General features: G+C 38.6%; 1 protein-coding gene across 3 annotated transcripts in view; it reads right to left on the bottom strand.

Annotated features, from left to right (window-relative positions):
• LAMA4 (laminin subunit alpha 4) overlaps window positions 1–19,238 on the bottom strand; it is a 135,290-nt gene that overhangs the window by 38,781 nt on the left and 77,271 nt on the right. For all 3 annotated transcript variants that reach the window (XM_036317078.1, XM_036317076.1, XM_036317077.1), the window contains 5 exons: window positions 15,882–15,998; window positions 11,911–12,059; window positions 7,940–8,081; window positions 6,993–7,089; window positions 2,178–2,294 (listed from right to left, as the gene is read on the bottom strand). In XM_036317078.1, the coding sequence (XP_036172971.1) occupies window positions 2,178–2,294; window positions 6,993–7,089; window positions 7,940–8,081; window positions 11,911–12,059; window positions 15,882–15,998 (622 nt within the window). The remainder of the gene's footprint in view (window positions 1–2,177; window positions 2,295–6,992; window positions 7,090–7,939; window positions 8,082–11,910; window positions 12,060–15,881; window positions 15,999–19,238) is intronic.

Genomic DNA, 19,238 nt, shown 5'->3' with positions numbered 1-19,238 from the left:
TATGTGACACGGCACCAGAGTTAAGTTAGGGTTTTTCAAAATGCTGACACGTCGAGCTCAAAAGGTTCGCCATCACTGCTCTAGAGTCTCATTAAAATCACGTAGTGTATTTAGAACACTTTCTATTGAGAGGTAAATGAAAAAGTAATTAGTATTTGTTCAGGTTAGAGACCTGGTGAGAAAGCCACAGAAAATTCATATGAGAGATAACTCATAATATGTTTGTGTCTTAAATTGATAGTAAATATCACTTTCTTCTATGTGGAACAATTTTTGCCATAAAAATGATGCTCTAATACAGAAGTAAATTGGTAAGGAAAGATATTTTTGAATAAGAAAAGCAAATTTAAAATATATTTTGAAATTCAACTTCATTAAAAATCTACATATATAAAGTAATATGTTTACAGGAAAATGCTCTTTTTCCTAGGTATGAGATTATAAAATATTTTTCTTCCCTTGTTCTTTCTTTTCTTCTCTATTTTCTAAAATGCTCATGTATTATTTCTGCAACAAAAACAATTAAAAATGACTCAGGACAGGTTGTAGCTTCAGTTTTTTAAAAGTGAAGAAACATTTAATTCAACTGTATATGCTCTGAACTCTGGTGGAAGTAGCATTGAATCCTGGGTTTGCTTCTTTTGGAACTGTGCCTTTTGGAGCAAGTTCCATAACCTTGACAAGCCTCGGGGTTCACAGCAGCCTAAAGGTTAGTTAGGGTGAAACTTTCCCACATGAGATAATGTGGGTAAAACACAGCCTAGAGCAGTGATGGCGAACCTATGACACGCGAACTCATTTTTTTGGTTGATTTTTCTTTGTTAAATGGCATTTAAATATATAAAATAAATATCAAAAATATAAATTTTTGTTTTACTATGGTTGCAAATATCAAAAAATTTCTATATGTGACACAGCACCAGAGTTAAGTTGGGGTATTTCAAAATGCTGACACGCCGAGCTCAAAAGTTATGCCATCACTGGCCTAGAGCCTAGCATATGATAGCCCTGATGGTAATGACCACAGGGACTGCCCGTGGATGTCACTCTCCGGCAGGGCTTGGGTGTGCTGGAGCACTGTCGCTGGATGTGATTGTGTAGTAAAGCATCCACTCCCTGTGGTCCTGTTTTAGCTCTCACTGCTGGGGAAGGCACATCTGCTTTCAATCATGTCTTTCTAAAATACCACTGTAGTCTCAGATTAGGCAAGATGAGGGCCCTTGTTTCTCTATTTTGCTCACTGGTCTCCCTGCTTCACTATAAAAATGATGTGGCATGTAACAGAGGGCAGCTGTTTACAGTTGGGGCCAGAGAAACCCAATAACCATATTTGGATGTTCATAACAAAGTAGGTTACTGAACAGTGCGTAAAAGCAGTATGATTTGAGGAAAACAACACACACACACACACACACACCCACACACACACAAAATTGGAGGAAAATTCTCTCAAATTTAATGGTCACCCTTAGATGGTGTAGTTTTCAAGAATTTTCTTTTTGTGTGTGTGTGTGTAATGAACATAGTTTCTTTTGTCATCAGAAAACAATATCCTATATAATAAAAGGCCAGCCACCATAAGCGTAATGACCAGAATGACCAGAGACCAGAACCACCACAGCCCCTCGCTGGGCTGGATCCGCTCCCAAGCAAGCCGTTAGGGGTGATCAGATAGGCAGGCAGAGTGGTTAGGGGCAATCAGGTAGGCAGACGTCTTCTCACAGTGCTGGCCCCGCCCCCTGGCACAGAAAGAGGGAGTCCTAGGCTACCAGCGGCGACTCTGTGGCAGGTGTGGCTGGCCAGCGATCGCCTCGAAGAGGGAGGCCCAGGCCAGTCAAGCCATTGCACCTCATGCCTGTTGCCTGCAGAGGAACAGGCACATATGGCAAGCAGTGGCAGTGGCGGGGGTGGGGCCAGCTGTCTGCAGCTGGGGGAAAGAAAGCCCTGATAGATGCTGATCTCAGGCCAGGGCTAGGGACCCTACTCAAGGGGTCCTGGATTGTGAGAGGGTGCAGGCTGGGCTGAGGGACTCTCCTGAGTGCATGAATTTTCATGCACCGGGCCCCTAGTTTATTTATAAAGAGGTTGATAAGCAAGGAATCACCTACATCTTCCTCAAAGGTTTATCTAATACCAGTGAACAAATAGATGAGGCTTAAGTTCTATTGGATCCTTACCTCTTTCTGTGGCTTGTAGTTGCTTAATGGCATCATTTAATCTGCTTTTAAGGTTACTCTTTCTTGCTACGGCTCCCCCCACACGCCTGCTGGTGTCAGCCACAGCCTCATCATTGCCTGAGGAGAAAAAGCCGAAAAAAGTACCAGTGGGGCCAGAATGCCAGAAGAAAAAACTTCATTTCAACAAGAGAAATTCTGATTGTACCATGGAGTCATCTGCAGCATTGTGAATATGACATGAGAGTGATTTATTGCTGGAGTCCATTCATTGTCTTCACTAGCTGAGTTTAGACAGAGACCCCCAAAAGCTAGTAACCTTTGAAGTCCTAGCAAAGGTCAGAACTGTGCACCACCCAGTTAATCTAGGAACTACCCAGTTAATTTAGGTAATAATAGTTGAAGCATCCCCACCTTAGTTCCCTTAATTCCTTAGATACTTATGTAGATCCTTGTTGATTATTGTTGATCAGATACTCTGCCTATTCCTGGAAATCATCTATTGATGAGCTAATCAGATACTTTGTCTATTCCTGGAAATTGTCTGCTGATCTGTGTGTCATTGTAACATCCTTACCCTAAGGGCAACTCCAGATCAATAAAAGATTGGAGAGGCCTGAGCACAGTGGAAGTCCTTCCCCTTAAGATGGACTTGTTCGCCTGGTCCCCCAGTATTCCAAATTATCTCTTGTCTTTTCATATTCATTTGTGTGCGGCTCTGCTTCCAGTTCCTGAACCCTGACCCACGCGGGACGTGGGAAGGAAACACCCAACAATTTATGGTGATGGCTGGTTATGTAAGAGTAATTCTTTTTTCTGAATTGCTTTAATAAAATTTTAATTGATACACAACATGCATGTTGAAAAGAGCAAACATTATAAATGCACATCTTGATGAATTTTCTTAAACCAAACATAAAATATAACCAGAGTCCAGGTCAAGAAAATAGAATATTATTTTAGCACCCTTACAATTTCCTGGGAATTCTGCGGTTACCCAAAGATGACCACTATTCTGATTCTCTGTCTGTTAGTTGTGTTTGTTTCTAAATTTTATTAAAAGGAAATAATACAGTACTGTATTTTAAAAATATTTCTTGTATCTCTGTTTTAATTTCTATAGAGTTGTAAGTCTTGATACCTACAGTTTGTCTTCCATCTTTGTTTTTATTCTTCAAAATTGTGCTGGCTATTCTTGCCCCCTACCCCATTTCCATATAAATTCTAGAATTATTCTGCATACAGTGCTAATATTAAATCTATAGATAAATTTTTCAGAATTGACATTTTTACAAATTTGAATCTTCCTCTTAATTTACACACTTTTAATTATTCTTCTTTAGATCTAAATTCTCATTTGATCTCCATTGAGAAATTCTTTAATTTCTTTCAGGAGAAATAGTAGTTTTACATGTAGAGATCTTAGCATTTTTCATCAGATTTATTGCTGGGTATTGTATTGCAAATGGTGTTATTTTTAAAAGTTAATTTCTCATTGGTATACACAGAACTAAACTGGATCTTATCCATTGAATTGGTAATGTGGGGCTTCCTTGTCTTGCTTTCAATGTTGGTGGGAAAGCTTTCAATATTTCAATTTTAATTTGATGAATATAATTTTATTATTCTTTATTGAATTATGGAAGCTTAAGTCTATGCCTAGTTTGCTATGAGTTTTTTTAAAAATATGAATGGGTATGGCATTTTGTTAAATAATTTTCCTGCATGTAGTGAGATGATCATATCAATCTTCTATATTCTGTAAGTGTGGTGAGTTACTATTGATGTTTTAAATGTTAAACTATCCTTGAAATCTGCAATAAACTTAACTTGGTCTCGTTATGAGAGAATTTGGCTTATAAATTTTCCTGTTTGATAATATCCTTGTCAGATTTTGGTATTTTGTTTGCTTCATAGAGGAAGTTAGAGAGTATTTCCACTTCTTCTATTTTCTAGAAGAATTTATATATGAGTGGTGTCATTTTTTCTTTAAAGGTTTGGAAGAACCCATTGATTCCTTGAGATTTCTTTTGTGGGGAGGGTTTAATTACTGATTAAATTTATCATACAGCCTGCCAGATTTTCTATTTGTTCTTGTTTCAGTTTTAAGAGTCTTTTTCTTAAAAAACTACTATTGAAAGTGTGCTTGTAGCATAGTCTTAAACTGTGTTATCTGGGACCTAATCCAAAAAAGTCAGGATATAATAACTTGTCATCCGAACTGTGAAGAATCAACTTCCCCAAAATGTGTTCATGCTTTGTTTACTTTTCAAACCACCAAAGAAATAATGCTTCTTGATAAACAGAAAAATACCGTTTTCACGTCCCATTATATACTTCTCTTTATTTCTAATGGGCTTGTAGATATATGCTCTCCCATGGTGCACTTACTCCTTTTTATTGAATAATCTGGTATGCTTGGCTTACGGTTCAGCTATTTTTATCCCCACATGTGTATAATGGGTATACAATGGGTGGTGCTTAGTTGACTCTGTCACCAAGTACAATGTAACCAAAGTACAAGCATTGCTTTCTTATTTCCTCTGGGTAGTGCCTGAGAATTTCCCAGAATTCAAGGAGGGAACTAAACATTTTGTATTGTATTGAACTCTCTCTCCCTCTTTTAACTTTGCTTTTTGAATATTGTGGTATAAAAAATCTTTTTATCTCTTTCTTTTGGGTCCTTTGACTGCAAAAACCACTAGCTGATATACTGAGAAATAATATATTTAGTTCTGTATTTGGAACTCGTAAAAATAGGAGAAAGAAAATCTATTTTGAGCTGGATGTTTATAAGAAGAAATGTTTCATGAAGAGTATGTTCTATTTGGAACTTATTGTCTTACATAAACATTTTTTATTTTACAAATGAATTCAATAGATTTCTTTAAATAGCTGCTTCCTGAGTTTATTAACTATTTGACAATGACGAAAAGGAAGAAAATGAAGATGATTGATCATTGAAAGTCATTTGGATCTAAATTAACAGTAATCTGAAATTACAATGTAACTCAGTAGATGAATATGGCTCAGCTTGGAAATTTAAATGTATATCACAAACGTGTGTATTGTTTAAAGGGAGGCAAGTTCTTAACCACACAGTCTTAACTTTCCTTCAGTGTCTCTTTTACAAATAAATAAATGAAGGGATTTAACTAGCAAGATCATGAAATAGGTGACAAAATCTACAATATATTCAAAGAGACCAATGTAGAGAGACTTATCTGTATATAAAACATTGAATTTTAAAGAGATAGCATTCCTAAAATAGAAAAATTGCTTTCATGAGGTTCAATAACTCAATAATGACAGGAATGAGACAATACCTTGCAAATTATCAAGGAAAATAAAATATTTAAGTCATTGAATCATGAAGACCTGCATATTCTGGTCTTCACAAAACATGAAACAAAAGTAATACATAGACATGGCAACATTTACTTAAAATATTTTACTATTCATCGAATTCCTTACTGTTACTAATGTAACTTTTCTAAAGAGTATGGTCAAGACTGGCATAAAATAATAGCTGTTTAGTGGTAATTAAATAGTTAAATATTCTGCATATGAAAAACAATGCACTTATTTTCCATGTACTTCTTTGTAAAAAAAAAAAAAGGCACAGTAATACTCGAGATTAATTGCTTTGATAAAATTACATAAAGTGTTCAGTTTCAAGCTTGGCCTTTTGTTTTTAGGTGGTAATTAGAAGTTAGCTAGATAATGGATTTCCAACCTCATTAGTCAATGCTCGACTATCCTTAGAAATGAGTTCATTACGTCAGTGATGAATAATGTTTAGCGAAATTCTTATTCAATTCAATTATTTTTAAGATTCAGAATTGATTAAAACGATTCACTTTAATTTTTTCCTCCCTCTCCCACTTTTGGGAGGTATTGCTTCAGCAGATGCAAACACCAGCCTTTGAAAATGCTTCTTTCCCTATGGCCATTAGGCTTGTCCTAAATACAATAACTTTGAAAAACACAAGCTACAAGAAAGCAGAAATAACCAGATGGCTTTGTGGTACCCTATCCTCCTGACCCTCACAGTGGTGACCCAAATGGGTCATCATGGGTAAAATTTTACGGAAACTTCTGAATTGTCCAAGAAAGAATAAACGATGTGCAATATAGTTTTAGTGTTAAGTGTCTTTCGGCATAATCTCGATAAAAATTGATGTTTGTATTAATTAGTCCATTTGATTATCAAGAATTCCCACCACATGTTTTACTATATAAAAGTGGTGTGTGTGTGTGTGTGTGTGTGTGTGTGTGTGTGTGTGTGTGTTTCTGTTTTGCTTTTTTGTTAATCCTCACCCAAGGATATTTTCCCCATTGATTTTTTACAGAGAGTGGAAGGGAGGGGGAAAAGAGAGAGAGGGAGAGAGAGAGAGAGAGAGAGAGAGAGAGAGATAGAGAGAGGGACTGATCTGAGAGACACATCTACCAGTTGTCTCCCACATGCTCCCTGTCTGGGGCCAGCAGAGGAACGTGAGACTCTGGTAGTCTTTAGTGCACAGACCAATGCTCTAACCACTGGACCATGGTGGCTAGGGCAAAAGGTATGTGTGTGTGTGTGTGTGTGTGTGTGTGTGTGTGTGTGTGTGTGTTTTAATCCACAATTTATTTCAAAATATCTAATCTTTGCTTTGTTACACCTTGACTCTGAGCAGAAACTATTAATGTATTATTCAGTTGAAATATCACTTATTCTTTAATCCTAGAATTTTAAAATCTGTCTACCTGCAGAAATATTATATGAAAGGAGGGAAGCAGCTGTAAACCCGAAGGAGGTGGGAAAGTGAAGATACTTACTGGAATCTGCCCTTGTTTGCAGTTGTCTGGCTTGATTGAGGAGGTTCTCGCTTTCATCTTTATGGTAAATGATTTGAGTGTCAATCCCACTCACAGCCTACAAAGGAATTGAGTGGAGAAAGTAAGAATGATGGTAGAAGAGCTATTTGTGATTTAAATGATGCAGTTTATCTGCTAAACACCAAACAAAATCCATGCAGCTTTATTTTCATAGGTCATCTTTCAAGGTCAAAGGTGAACATGAGACAACAATGTCCTCGCATTTTCAAGATAAAGGATTTTTGAGAAAAATTCAGTAAACTAAGAATAGCACCTGGCCAAGGCCTCATCAAAATGCTTGTCCTGTAGAAACCATGAACAAATAATTTTTGATTTGAAAAAAGTCAAAAGATGAAAGGGATTAAAAAGTAAAAACTAATAGGTATAAAAATAGTCGTGGAGATGTAAAAAAGCAAAGGGAATATAGTCAATAATATTGTAATAACCATGTATGGGGCCAGGTGGGTACTAGATTTATAGGGTTGATCACTTCATAAGGTACATATATATAAATGTCTAACACTATGTTGTACACCAAAACTAATATAATAGTGTATGTCAACTGCAATTGGGAAATACTAAATTGGGGGGAAAAAAGAAAAAATATGAATGTCTGCATAAAGCATATTCTCCCTCATCAGGAACTAGTCTTAAATATGTTTTATTCAGGAATTGTGGCTTCAAACAACTGTCCAAAAAACTGGCATTTGCTGTCTGGAGTAGGGCACATCTTGAAGAAATTGCACTATTGAAACATTCGTAACATAAATAAAATGGTCTTTTCTTAGTTCTGCTCTTCCTGCCACTTGTGTTACATTGGAGGACCAAGAGATGACATTAGAAAACAGAAAAGTCATATCTGGGAAAAGGCAACATATAAATGAACTTTAAAATAAGAGAATACTCACATCGTAAATTTGGTCAGTGATGTTCAAAGCCAACTCTGCCGTATCGTTGGCTTCACTAACGTAATTGGCGATGTTTTCATAGACATTGGAAGCGTCCAAAGCCTTCTGAACCAGCCCGTTTGTATCTGAACTGTGTAAATTCCTGTTAATGAACAAACTTGTCATTATTGTTCCATCTCATCTCTTTGGGAAACTGGGCCATTTGTAGGGCTTGATTGGAATGCTTCCAGGACCACAGGCACTTCCCGTTATTCAGTTACCTGGTTTGACAAGGTTTTCCTAAACTCATTTCCTAGAGGCTCATCTCCTTTGCATTCCCCTGCCTTTGGTGACCACAAAACCATCCTATTGTGGCTCCATGGCAGCTACCTGCCTGGCAGCAGCCACAGGAAAAGGAAATGATGAGTTAAAAACAGCCCTCTATCCCTCTTCAAGCAAGAGTTTATGCTTGGCGGTCAGGCAGAGGAATGAACCCTGTCATTCCCATCTACTCCTTACCTATGGCTATTCCCTTTCCATAAAAGAAACCAAGGCTCTCGGAGAGGTGCACAGCCTCAGCCTGGTGTTAGGCATTAGCTGGGTTCACTATTCATTCAAACTTACTTTCCTTTTTTCTTTTCTTTTCTTTTTAAATATAGTTTATTGATTTTTTACAGAGAGGAAGGGAGAGAGATAGAGAGGTAGAAACATCAATGAGAGAGAAACATTGATCAGCTGCCTCCTGCACACTCCCTACTGGGGATGTACCCTCAACCAAGGTACATGCCCTTGACCGGAATCGAACCTGGGACCCTTCAGTCCGCAGGCCAACGCTCTATCCACTGCGCCAAACTGGTTAGGGCTCTTTCCTTTTTTCTTGCATGGCCCTATTTCCCTCACATAACAGACCATATTTTTCCTTGAGAAGGGAAATAACATGCATGGGGCATCTATGGACAGATACTGGGCTAGCCCTGTTCTATAGATTATGTTTTTTTAAATATATATTATGTTTTTAATACTTAGCACATCCATGACCCTAGATATTATTATTCCCTTTTCATAGAAGCAAGTGAGGCTCTGAGAGAGGGTTTGTCTCATTCCTGAGGCCTGGATGCCTCCCTTAAGCACACATCTCCACTCATGCCTCCTCCTCCCCCGCCCTATATACCATGTTCTCTGCCTTTGCCCCTTTCTGGCCTCTGTAAGGTTCATCTAACATTTATTGAGTACCCATCATGCACTGAACAATCCCATAGGTGCTGATAACAGCATATGCCTCAGAGGATTGATGTGAGCTACACAGGGACAAAATGTGTAAAATGATTGGCATCATGCCTGGCGCCCAGTAAACATCAGGACTTATTTTTATACCTAAGGTATTTCCTGAATTGGAATTCCAAGCTAGTCAATAATTCATTTTATTGACACGTACTTCTTCCTCTATAACATAAATGCCCCCCCCCCTCCCCGCTTTCTGCAGCTTATGCTCAGTTATTTGTCTCAATTTTAAATCCACCAGTTCCACCTTTTTCTCTCAGTTCCAAACACTGGTGAGTAGTACCCCTTAACCAGCGGTTCTCTACCTGTGGGTCACGCCCCTTTGGCGGTCGAACGACCCTTTCACAGGGGTCGCCTAAGACCATCCTGCATATCAGATATTTACATTACGATTCATAACAGTAGCAACATTACAGTTTTGAAGTAGCAACGAAAATAATTTTATGGTTGGGTCACAACATGAGGAACTGTATTTAAAGGGCCAGAAGGTTGAGAACCACTGCCTTAATTCATCAGTAACTTCCAGAAGATTCTCTGTCACCCAGTATATGAGATTGCAGATGTCATGTGGCTCATCTCTTCAAATGCCCTGACCTGGTGAACTCAGTCAATTGTTCCTCAGTCTTCTGCATCCAGCGTCAGGTCTTGCATGCTCTCTAAGGCCAGAGTGACTTCCTCTGCATTTCTTTGGCTACATCCTTCTCTTTTGTTCAAGTCATTTTCCTGGCTCCTCCACACCAGGGCTGACTTAGTAGGGAGGACAATGATAACATTTGTTTTTATATGAAGGCACCCATGCCATATAATTTTTAACCTTTTATGGAGGAAGGGGCCCACAGAGGCAAAAGAATCCAGGGCCCATGAAAGTCGGAATGCAGCCCGGCTCTGCAGAGGTAATTCTGATCTTGCCATTTCATCCTCCCCAGAACCCCTTGTTCTTAGAAATAGCTCAGAAAGTAAAACCTGAGTAAGTTTTTTTTAAAAGGATAAAAGGAACATAATTCTATAAATATTTATTAATATTTTAAAATGTTGCTGGCTAGAGTGGTAAGAAGATGTACCTAAGAGCTTGAAACAAAGCCTTTGTTACTTGTTTTCATTACAAGGCACAAAACAGGTACCACATCAAAACAAAACGTGTTTTTGAAATGGGAGCTTCTTGATGAATTATGTTTATCTTTTTTGAGGCATAACATGCAAATCATTGGGTACCCAGACAGATGTTGAGGTATATTCACATTTTGAAGGAAATATGTCTATAAATTTGGATGGTTCCCTGCATATATTTAATCAGAAATATCCTAAACACAAAAGGGTTTCAGGGTGATTGATGTTCCCCATCATGTTTCATGCAAAGCATGTGGTAACTTAGAATCACGCTGGGACACTGCTTGCTGCGGCAGCGTTTAGGGAAGGGTGTGCTGGGTTCCCAGTCAGGAGGATGGCCATTACAATGACCAAAGAATCTGAAGAGTGCACAGGGATGGGCCTCAAAATAACATTCTACTGATGCAGCACATTATCCAAAGCATCTTTTAGCCACGTTCCATTTTATTGGCTTTATCAAAGGCATATTTCCTGGGAGCATGACACAGCTGGATATAACACACCAAGGCTTGACAAGACCTGTCTTCCCCCCCTCCCACATACACCCCCTTTCTTCCCCACTTCTCTCTCTCTCCCTCTCTCTCAATTCTCAGGAGATCTGTAGGATATTGAAATTTTTGGCAGTCAGGAATAAAAAGGTGATTTAAGTTTTAAACAGAAGTTACTATCGGTTCTTATGTTGTTCATGACCTTGACTGATTCTTATTTCTAATGGCCGAATTTGCAGTCCTTTCTCTGTAATTATCTCATTATTTGTCTATTATTTCAAGGCCACGAATTTAATTCCAATCTTTCAGTACATTTCAATGAACATGAATTGAGTGCCCAAAGGGTGCATGACTCTCTTCTAAATGCTACGAGGAAAAAATGACCATTGATTTTTCTCTTAACAGGTGTTGAAATCAAATAGATCCAGTGGGGCAGTGTAGAGTAATGAGAGTATTTACCAGAAGTCAGTTTATTATCAACTTCCAACCAGCTTTACTTAAGAAACATGAGTATGGAAAGCTAATACTGCCAACGAAGTAAACAGGCAATTATGGTAGATTTAGACCTTGTAAAGGGATCTGATTTATTTGATATTTTGCAAGTTATGCCTCTAAGAAAAATGCATTAATAGCCCTAGCCAGTTTGGCTCAGTGGATAGAGCATCGGCTTGCAGACTGAAGGGTCCAGGGTTCGATTCTGGTCAAGGGCACATGCCTAGGTTGTGGGCTCGATCCCCAGTGTGGGCATGTAGGAGGCAGCAATCAATGATTCTCTCTCATCATTGATGTTTCTCTCCCGCCCTCTCCCTTCCTCTCTGATACCAATAAAAATATATTTAAAAATGCATAAATAATTATGAAACAGAAATTCCCTCACACCAAACACAGGTCTGTGATCTGGCAGATTTTTTTAGTTTGAAAACTGTCTCCCCGAAGTGATTACAATAAACAGCGACTGGTTCTCAGATTGCCCATCAATAAACAAATAAAAAAGCAAACCCGACCCTCAAACCAACCTGCTAACACTGAACCCCAATAACTCTGGCACATGGAATTGAATAAAAATAAGTTAACCAGCCCATGTAGATATTTGCATTTCTCAAACCAGGATATTACCTGTTTAGTTCATCGGCCTCTTGTTGAAGATTTTGTGCATGGTCAACAGCTTCTTGGACTAAACCATAACTGAGGTTACTTAAGTTGGATAGCTTTCCCTGTAGTTCATTTTTGGCTCCATCTATTTCAGCATAAATCCCTGATGCATTCTAAAGAAAATATTTTTAAAAAATGAGTTGAATTTAGAAAAACTTAAAACATTTTCCCCAGGAAGTATTAAAAGATAATCTCCATTCTTCATCATTATGAAGTTCAATAAATTTCAGGCCAGGTCTACATGATAAATACAAGTAAATATTTATCTGTTTCTCTTGCGTAGTCAACTCCTTCTTCTCTGCTGATTGCTTCCCTAGCATTCAGACATGCTCTGCCATCTCTGATCTGAAAGCAAACAAAACTAAACTAACCAAAGCTAGCTTCTGTGATGCTGCTCTCTCCTGGTTGGATTCCTATTTCTCTGGCCAGGAAAGAAACCTTAAAAGCTGGTGTTCCTCAGGGTTTGACTCAGCCCTTTTCTTACCGAGAACTCTAACTCCTCTCTGTGAGCCCAGTCTTTTAGTCTTCAAATTCATTCATTCCTGAAGGAATGCTGATCTTTCTGTTAAGCAAATCTGATTATGTTATTTCCCTTCTCAAAATCAGCCATTGCTTTGCAGGTGCAAATCCAATTCCTTAGCATGTCTTCATCAATTGACTCCTCCTCTCACCGAATTTCATTTCTCACCACTCCTCACCCTACTACACCTATGGTCCACACTTGAGTAACTGATTGTTGTTTCAATGCTCCATAATTTTTCTGACCACTGTGTCCTTGCGCATACTATTTTATCTGTCTGGGGAATACTGTTCCCTTCTTTTCTGTCTCATCCACCTGGAAAAATTCTACTCATCCTTCCAAATTCAGCTCAAATGATCACTTCCCTGATGAAGCCATCCATCCCTGACTTCTGCAGGGTGAGTTCAGTATGGCCACATATTTTTTTAAGCCACGTATTTCATTACTGTAATCTTTTCACTTGAATATTACACTCACCAGGTTACACAATCCTGGGAGATAGAAACTATGTTTATTTTTGTATTCCCAGAGTATAGTACACTTCCTGACATATAGGGTTTATTTTTATGAAGACGGTATTAAACCTCTAGCCATTTGGTTGCTCATATGGGGAACGATACATTGAAGAAAATATTTTTAATTGTATAAGCAGAAAATATGCCATGGAAATTCCACCTTTATTCATTAATTCATTCAACAAACATTCATTGTGTGCCTACTATGTGTCCGGCACTCTTTTAGGAGATAGAATAGATATTTGTGGACACATTCTCTGCCTTCAAAGAATTTACAATCGGTGGGAAGATACAGATGATAAAGAAAGGGATCAAATAATTGATCAAGTTAATTTCAGGGAGTAACAGTACTTTGAAAAAAATACAACAGGTCAGATGGGCTAGAGAGTGATTGAAAGTAAGAGGCCCACTTAGATTGAATGGTCACAAGGACACTAGCCATTTGAAAACTTCAGGACAGAGGTGCAAAGGTCCTGAGGTAGGAAAAAATATGGTAGTGGGTAAGAAAATTAGAGAGGAGTTAGAGTGTAACTGAGTGTTGTGAGGGAGGGGAATTGTGGGGCATGACGTGACTTAGGGACTCATGGGCCATGGTAAAATAAGCTTGTTTCTTACTTTAAGTGTCACAAGGGTTTTATGTGGGAGAAATAATGGGATCTGATTATGTTTTTAAAGGATTGTTCTGCAACTGCATAGAGAATAAGTCTTGAGGGTCAAGAGTAGAGCCAAATGGATCAGTAGGAGGCTCTGTGGCAGGTCACACTGGAGATGAGGGGACTTAGACTAAAGAGGAGTAGCAGAGAAGAGGGTAAGCATTCAATCTGGAGACAGGGCCAACAGGTCTTGCTGAAATGGGAGTGAGAAGAAGGGAGAAATCAAGAATGAGTCCAGAATTTTGAACTGATCTATTGGGTTGTGCCATGTATTGAGGTAGGGGAGACTAGGGAAAAAGCAGATTTTATTCAGAATACTTAGATTTGAGATGCCTATTACATATCAAAGTGGTAGATGAAATTGTAATTTTGCTACAAACCATGCTGAGTTCATACTTGAAAATGTCAAGTAAACTTTCAGAGGTAAGAATTTGGACCTCAGGGAAGGCATCAGAGTCAGAGGTATACATTGTGGAATAATACATATAATTAGATTTTAAAGTCATGGGATTCAATGGGAGTAAATGGAGAGAGAATATAAATAGAAAAGAGGCCCCATGACTGAGTGCTGAGCCATTCATTATCCCGAGCAGGGATCAACCTGGCCCCATGCCAGGTATGGCCTGAGGCTGTTTTTTGTATAGCTCCGGGCTAAGAATATTTTTTTACATTTTTAAGGGGTTGTAAAAATGTAACAACAACAACAAAAAACACAAGAAGAGAATAAGGGAGAGCAGTTGCATATAGCCTGCAGAGCCTCAAATATTTGTTTCTGAGAGGGTGTGCAGCAGTGAAGCCAGCAAAGGAGGCTGGGAAGAAATGGCCAATGAGAGGGAGGAGAGCCAGGTAAGTGGGGTATCGGAGGAGCCAGGACAGGGTCTTTAAATAAGGAAGGAAGGTTAGCAGTGCAAGGCTGAGAATGCTGAGGAGAGAGATGCAGCCATGGTTTTGGCTATGTTGAGGTTGCTGGTGACTTGGACAAGCACATCCTTGGCGGAGGGGCAGGGACTCCCATTTGGAGTGGGTTGAGTACAGTACACAGCATGGAGCTGGGGGGTGGGGTGGAAACAGTAACTTTAAATGGCTCAAGATATTTTGCTGTGATGCTGAGAATACTAGTAGTATTGAGGTGGAAATTAGAGGGGATGTAAGCCAGGTCTTTTTTTCTTTTTAATTTTTGGAAGACAAGGGCTATTAAAGCAGGTCTGTATGTTGGCAGTAATAATCAGTGAAGAGTAAGAACTGGGTGAATCAGAAGAGAGATTGCATGCTTTCGGGAGCCATACCCTACTGCCCTGTCTTCAAGGTGAGGAAAGATAGAATAAAGAAAGCAGGTGGAGGAATGAGGCTGTATCCGGAGAAGGGACACTTTAATATTTATTTCAGGAAGGAAGGTAGACATCTGCATACAGATACAGGTGAGCTGGTAGTTTTAGGGAGGAAATATGAGGTGGGTTCTCTTTGTTCTTAATTTTTTAGTGAAGCATGAAGCAAATTCACCAGCCAGACTGATAGAAGAGGAGGTGGGTTTCCCACCAGTCATGTTGGCTGTACTGGATGTTGGGTGTACTTGGGTTTATTGGGGTTTTAGGGTTAGAATTCTCAGGTGAGTACAGTAGTGGCATAGTATGGCAGTTAAGGGTGTTTGCAAAGAATGAGTATATTGATAATTTTAGCTGCTTAAGGAGGGAAGAGAGGATAGGAGAAGAGGATAAATGAAGTAGAGGAGGTCTCCACGTGGCTAGAGAATTGTTGGAGTGGAAATTCTAGAGTAAGATAAGAGATGGTACTTAGGGTGGGAGGTGCTTGAAACTGGGTTTGGGAGAAGGTATTGTTGTTGGTGACCAGAGTATGACCATAAGAGAGATGACAGAGGTGGACTGGAGAAAAAGCTTGTTGAACACGAGTTCAAGGGAGTAGGGATGGAGAGGAAGACAGGGAGCTTGGTGCTGAAAGACTGAGATGGTGATCACACGTGGCACTATTGAGCACTTGAACTATGGCTAACATAATTAAGAAATTAAAGTTTTAATTTAATTTAATTTTAAATCATTTAAATTTAAGTAGCCATATATGGCTAGTGGCCACCATTCAATAAAAGAAACTGAAAGATTTAGTCACCTGATCTTAGTTTTCTAACGCCAGCTAAATTGATAGATTTGAATTGGATTTAATTATTCTGTGGCACTGAGCTGCTGTTCTAATCTGCTATCAGTACAAACCTGAACAGGTCACATGTGTCCTTACCTTTATTATTTCATCAAGTTCTACAAGGGTCAGACGAGGCGTTACCAGAGACTCTGAAGATGTCCTCAGGGAGGCATTCACCCCATCCATGTGTCCTCTCACTTTGTTGTGTTGTTTCTGTAGGAAGGAAGAGTAAAGGACAGAAGAAGAGAAGGCGGCTTTAGAGAAAGCATCAGAGAGTGGTCAATGTCCACTCGTTGTCCTTGCCCCAGACAGATCCGGGTTCCAATCTCAGCCCCACCGCCTAATTGCTGTGCGACTTTGGGGACTTCTACCCTTTGAATGCTTAGTTTCCTCACCATGACACAGATATAACAAAGGAGGCACCTTGGGAGCGATGAAGCTTGTAGATTAATACTTAAAACATCATCATCTCAGAGCTAACACTCACTTCTCCATAAATGTAAAGTGGAACTATGAAGACAGGATTGAATGTAGGCTCTATATTTGCAATAATTGGAAAATGAATTAATTCAGAAAAGTATCATGTGCTAACTTGGGGCACAAATAGCTCATTTGGGTAGGAATAAAGCATATACAGAATAATCTTGATGTCCTTTGTAAAATTTAAAATGGCTCTATTATTAAAGCACAAAATTGTGATTTTGCTTTCTCCCATTCTGAGCTCATTATGTTAGATGCTCAGAATTTTTGAGGAGGGAACCTGCCTAAGTTGCTGATATATATATATATATATATATATATATATATATATATATATATGGTGTATTTTATTGATTTTTTACAGAGAAGAAGGGAGAGGGATAGAGAGTTAGAAACATCGATGAGAGAGAAACATTGGTCAGCTGCCTCCTGCACACCCCCAACTGGGGATGTGCCCGCAACCAAGGTACATGCCCTTGACCGGAATCGAACCTGGGACCCTTCAGTCCGCAGGCCGGTGCTCTATCCACTGAGCCAAACCGGTTAGGCCCTAACTGCTAGGGCACTGATACATTTTTTGATGAATGTTATAATTTCCACCTTCACTGTTGGACAGGGATGTTGTGATTCTGAAGAAATATTATGGAGCTTCAAGTGAATTCAGAGTTTGAAAGCAAACAAGAATGAAACTTTAAGAGAGAAAAGTAAAAAATTAATTTACAATCAGAAAAAAATGAGTTAAAGTTACTTTGAAAATGGTAATTTAAGTTAGGGTTGAAATATATAAGCTATGGTACAATCTAGGATATCCTAGAAATAATTACAGAAGCTCAGATATAGTAGGACATTCATTAAAACTTAAGTTCATCTTAATGTCTTCCTTACTTCCTGAGGTCTTTCCTGATTTAGTGGAAAGAGAGATGGAGTCCATCTTCTCCAAATATGTTGCTACAGGGGAAGATAAAGGTCTAGGGACAGAAAATAATCTCATTTGAACATCCACTTAATGCAAGGACATTAAAAATACCAATTTCCCCTCAATATCCATCAAGCTTAATACAGTGTGACTATCGGGGGTTAATTATTCTTATCTCCATAAGGATCAGTATTTATACAGCTCTGCACAAAAGCAATATTTTAAAGTATATAAGAAAGGGAGATGGAAAACGGTTGGCATTAGCTCTATCAGAGCAGTTTTCTTTTGACAGAGTCTGAGCTAAAACCCCATCTGGAAGCCCTGAGTCTGGGTCACCTGAAGGGAACACTGCTAACACCCCAAGGTCACAGCCAAACTTCAAAGCCGAGTGTTCACAGCACTGCATAGCAAGTTCATTTGCAGTAGTTGGAAAACGATATGCTTCAAGTTAAAGGGTTTCCCCCACTTATCATATATACCATTAGACAGAATGAATAAAATTAGCTTTGAAACAAATAAAGGTATTCCTACAGAAAGAGGGTCAACTTGAACAAAAGAAAGTTTTCAAAATAATTATGAAAATGACATAATTAGCACTATTCTGCATGCTAAGTATCCATTGCACATATACAAAAAAAAAAGTTTCCTGATCCTAAAATAAACTATAGAAACAGTCCTGGGAAGGCAGAGCTTTGGCTTATAAGACTCTCTAAACAGTGCTTTTTAAAGAGCATTTAACCTACTTTTGAAATATAAAATTTTATGTTTATCTGAAAAATATTTTTATCATGCTGCTACCCTTTGGTGTTGGGAGTAGGATAGTGAGGTAAATATGTAATTATTAGATCTGTGGCTGCTGTTAGCAGACATTGAAATGATTTTTTTTGGTTTTGTATAAAGACTGGATTTTGGGGTTATAATAATTAATAAAATTAAAATGCTTTGGTTGAGTGGGGGAGACAGATCCGCTAACAGATGGTCACAATACAGAAGGAAATAAGCATAAGGCACACCATGGGATTGCTGGAGAGGAGCTCCCGCTCATCTGGAAGGTGGAAGGATGGGGTAGCTTCCTGGAGGAGGTAAAACTGGAGGATCACCCAGGTATCAAGGAGAAGAAGTCTGGTTCCAGGCACAAGGGATTATTGTAGCGTGAGACTGTCTGAACTGAACATGTGAAGCAGGGAAGAGGCAAGAGGTATGGCTGAGGAGGCTGGCACGGGCCCATCAGAGAGGCATCTGTATGCCACGTGAAACAGCATAGACTTTCTTATAGGACAGTGTCTTTCACTTGTTTTTGACCATAACCCACAGTAAAAAATGTATTTTATGTCGCAATCCAGTAAACATATATAACTAAAGTAGAAATGTGAAACTATTCCTTAGTCTAGATTATGTACTTGGATATTTTCTATTTTATTTATTACCCCCCCTTTAAAAAATGCTGGTTATAGCATTAAAAACTTATTTTGATTTGCAAAGTTAGTGATTTTTAACCAGTGTGCTGAGGCAGGCACACTGGTGTGCCACAAGAAATTTTGAAAAATACAATATCTGACTTTCAGTCAGGGTCACTATTTTTCTTTTAGATTGTCAAAAAAAAAAAAAAAAAGAAAAAAAAAAGACAACAGCCAACATAACAATAGCTATATGGTGTGAATGAATCAAAATTATACCTATTTTTTTGTCAGATCGGCAAAATATATTTTTTGGTGTCCCTCAGAATTTTAGTAATTATTTTATGTGTGCCATGAGATGTACAAGGTTGAAAATCGCTGCACTAAATGGTTCACAAGCTGTAGTGTCAAAGGCACTCTCGTGAGGAGCAAATGAAGGTTTTTAGAAAGAGCAAAAGGTAATGGTCAGAGATTTAGGTGGAACACTCTAGCAAGATGTGGAAGATGGGTTGGAAGGGAGCAAAAATGGAGGAGAGACAAGAGGAAGCTATTTTGGTTGAGAAATGAAGACCCAAACTAGAGAAGTTATAGAGAAATGGAAAATAGAAAGAGCTAAAAATATTCCAATGGTAAAATTGGCAGGAACCTGTGGTTGACTAG

This window comes from Myotis myotis, unplaced genomic scaffold (assembly GCF_014108235.1).
Source record: "Myotis myotis isolate mMyoMyo1 unplaced genomic scaffold, mMyoMyo1.p scaffold_m19_p_7, whole genome shotgun sequence".
Lineage (NCBI taxonomy): Eukaryota > Metazoa > Chordata > Mammalia > Chiroptera > Vespertilionidae > Myotis > Myotis myotis.
Note: the sequence above shows the minus strand (reverse complement) of the source record. Positions and strands in the feature narration are given on the sequence as shown.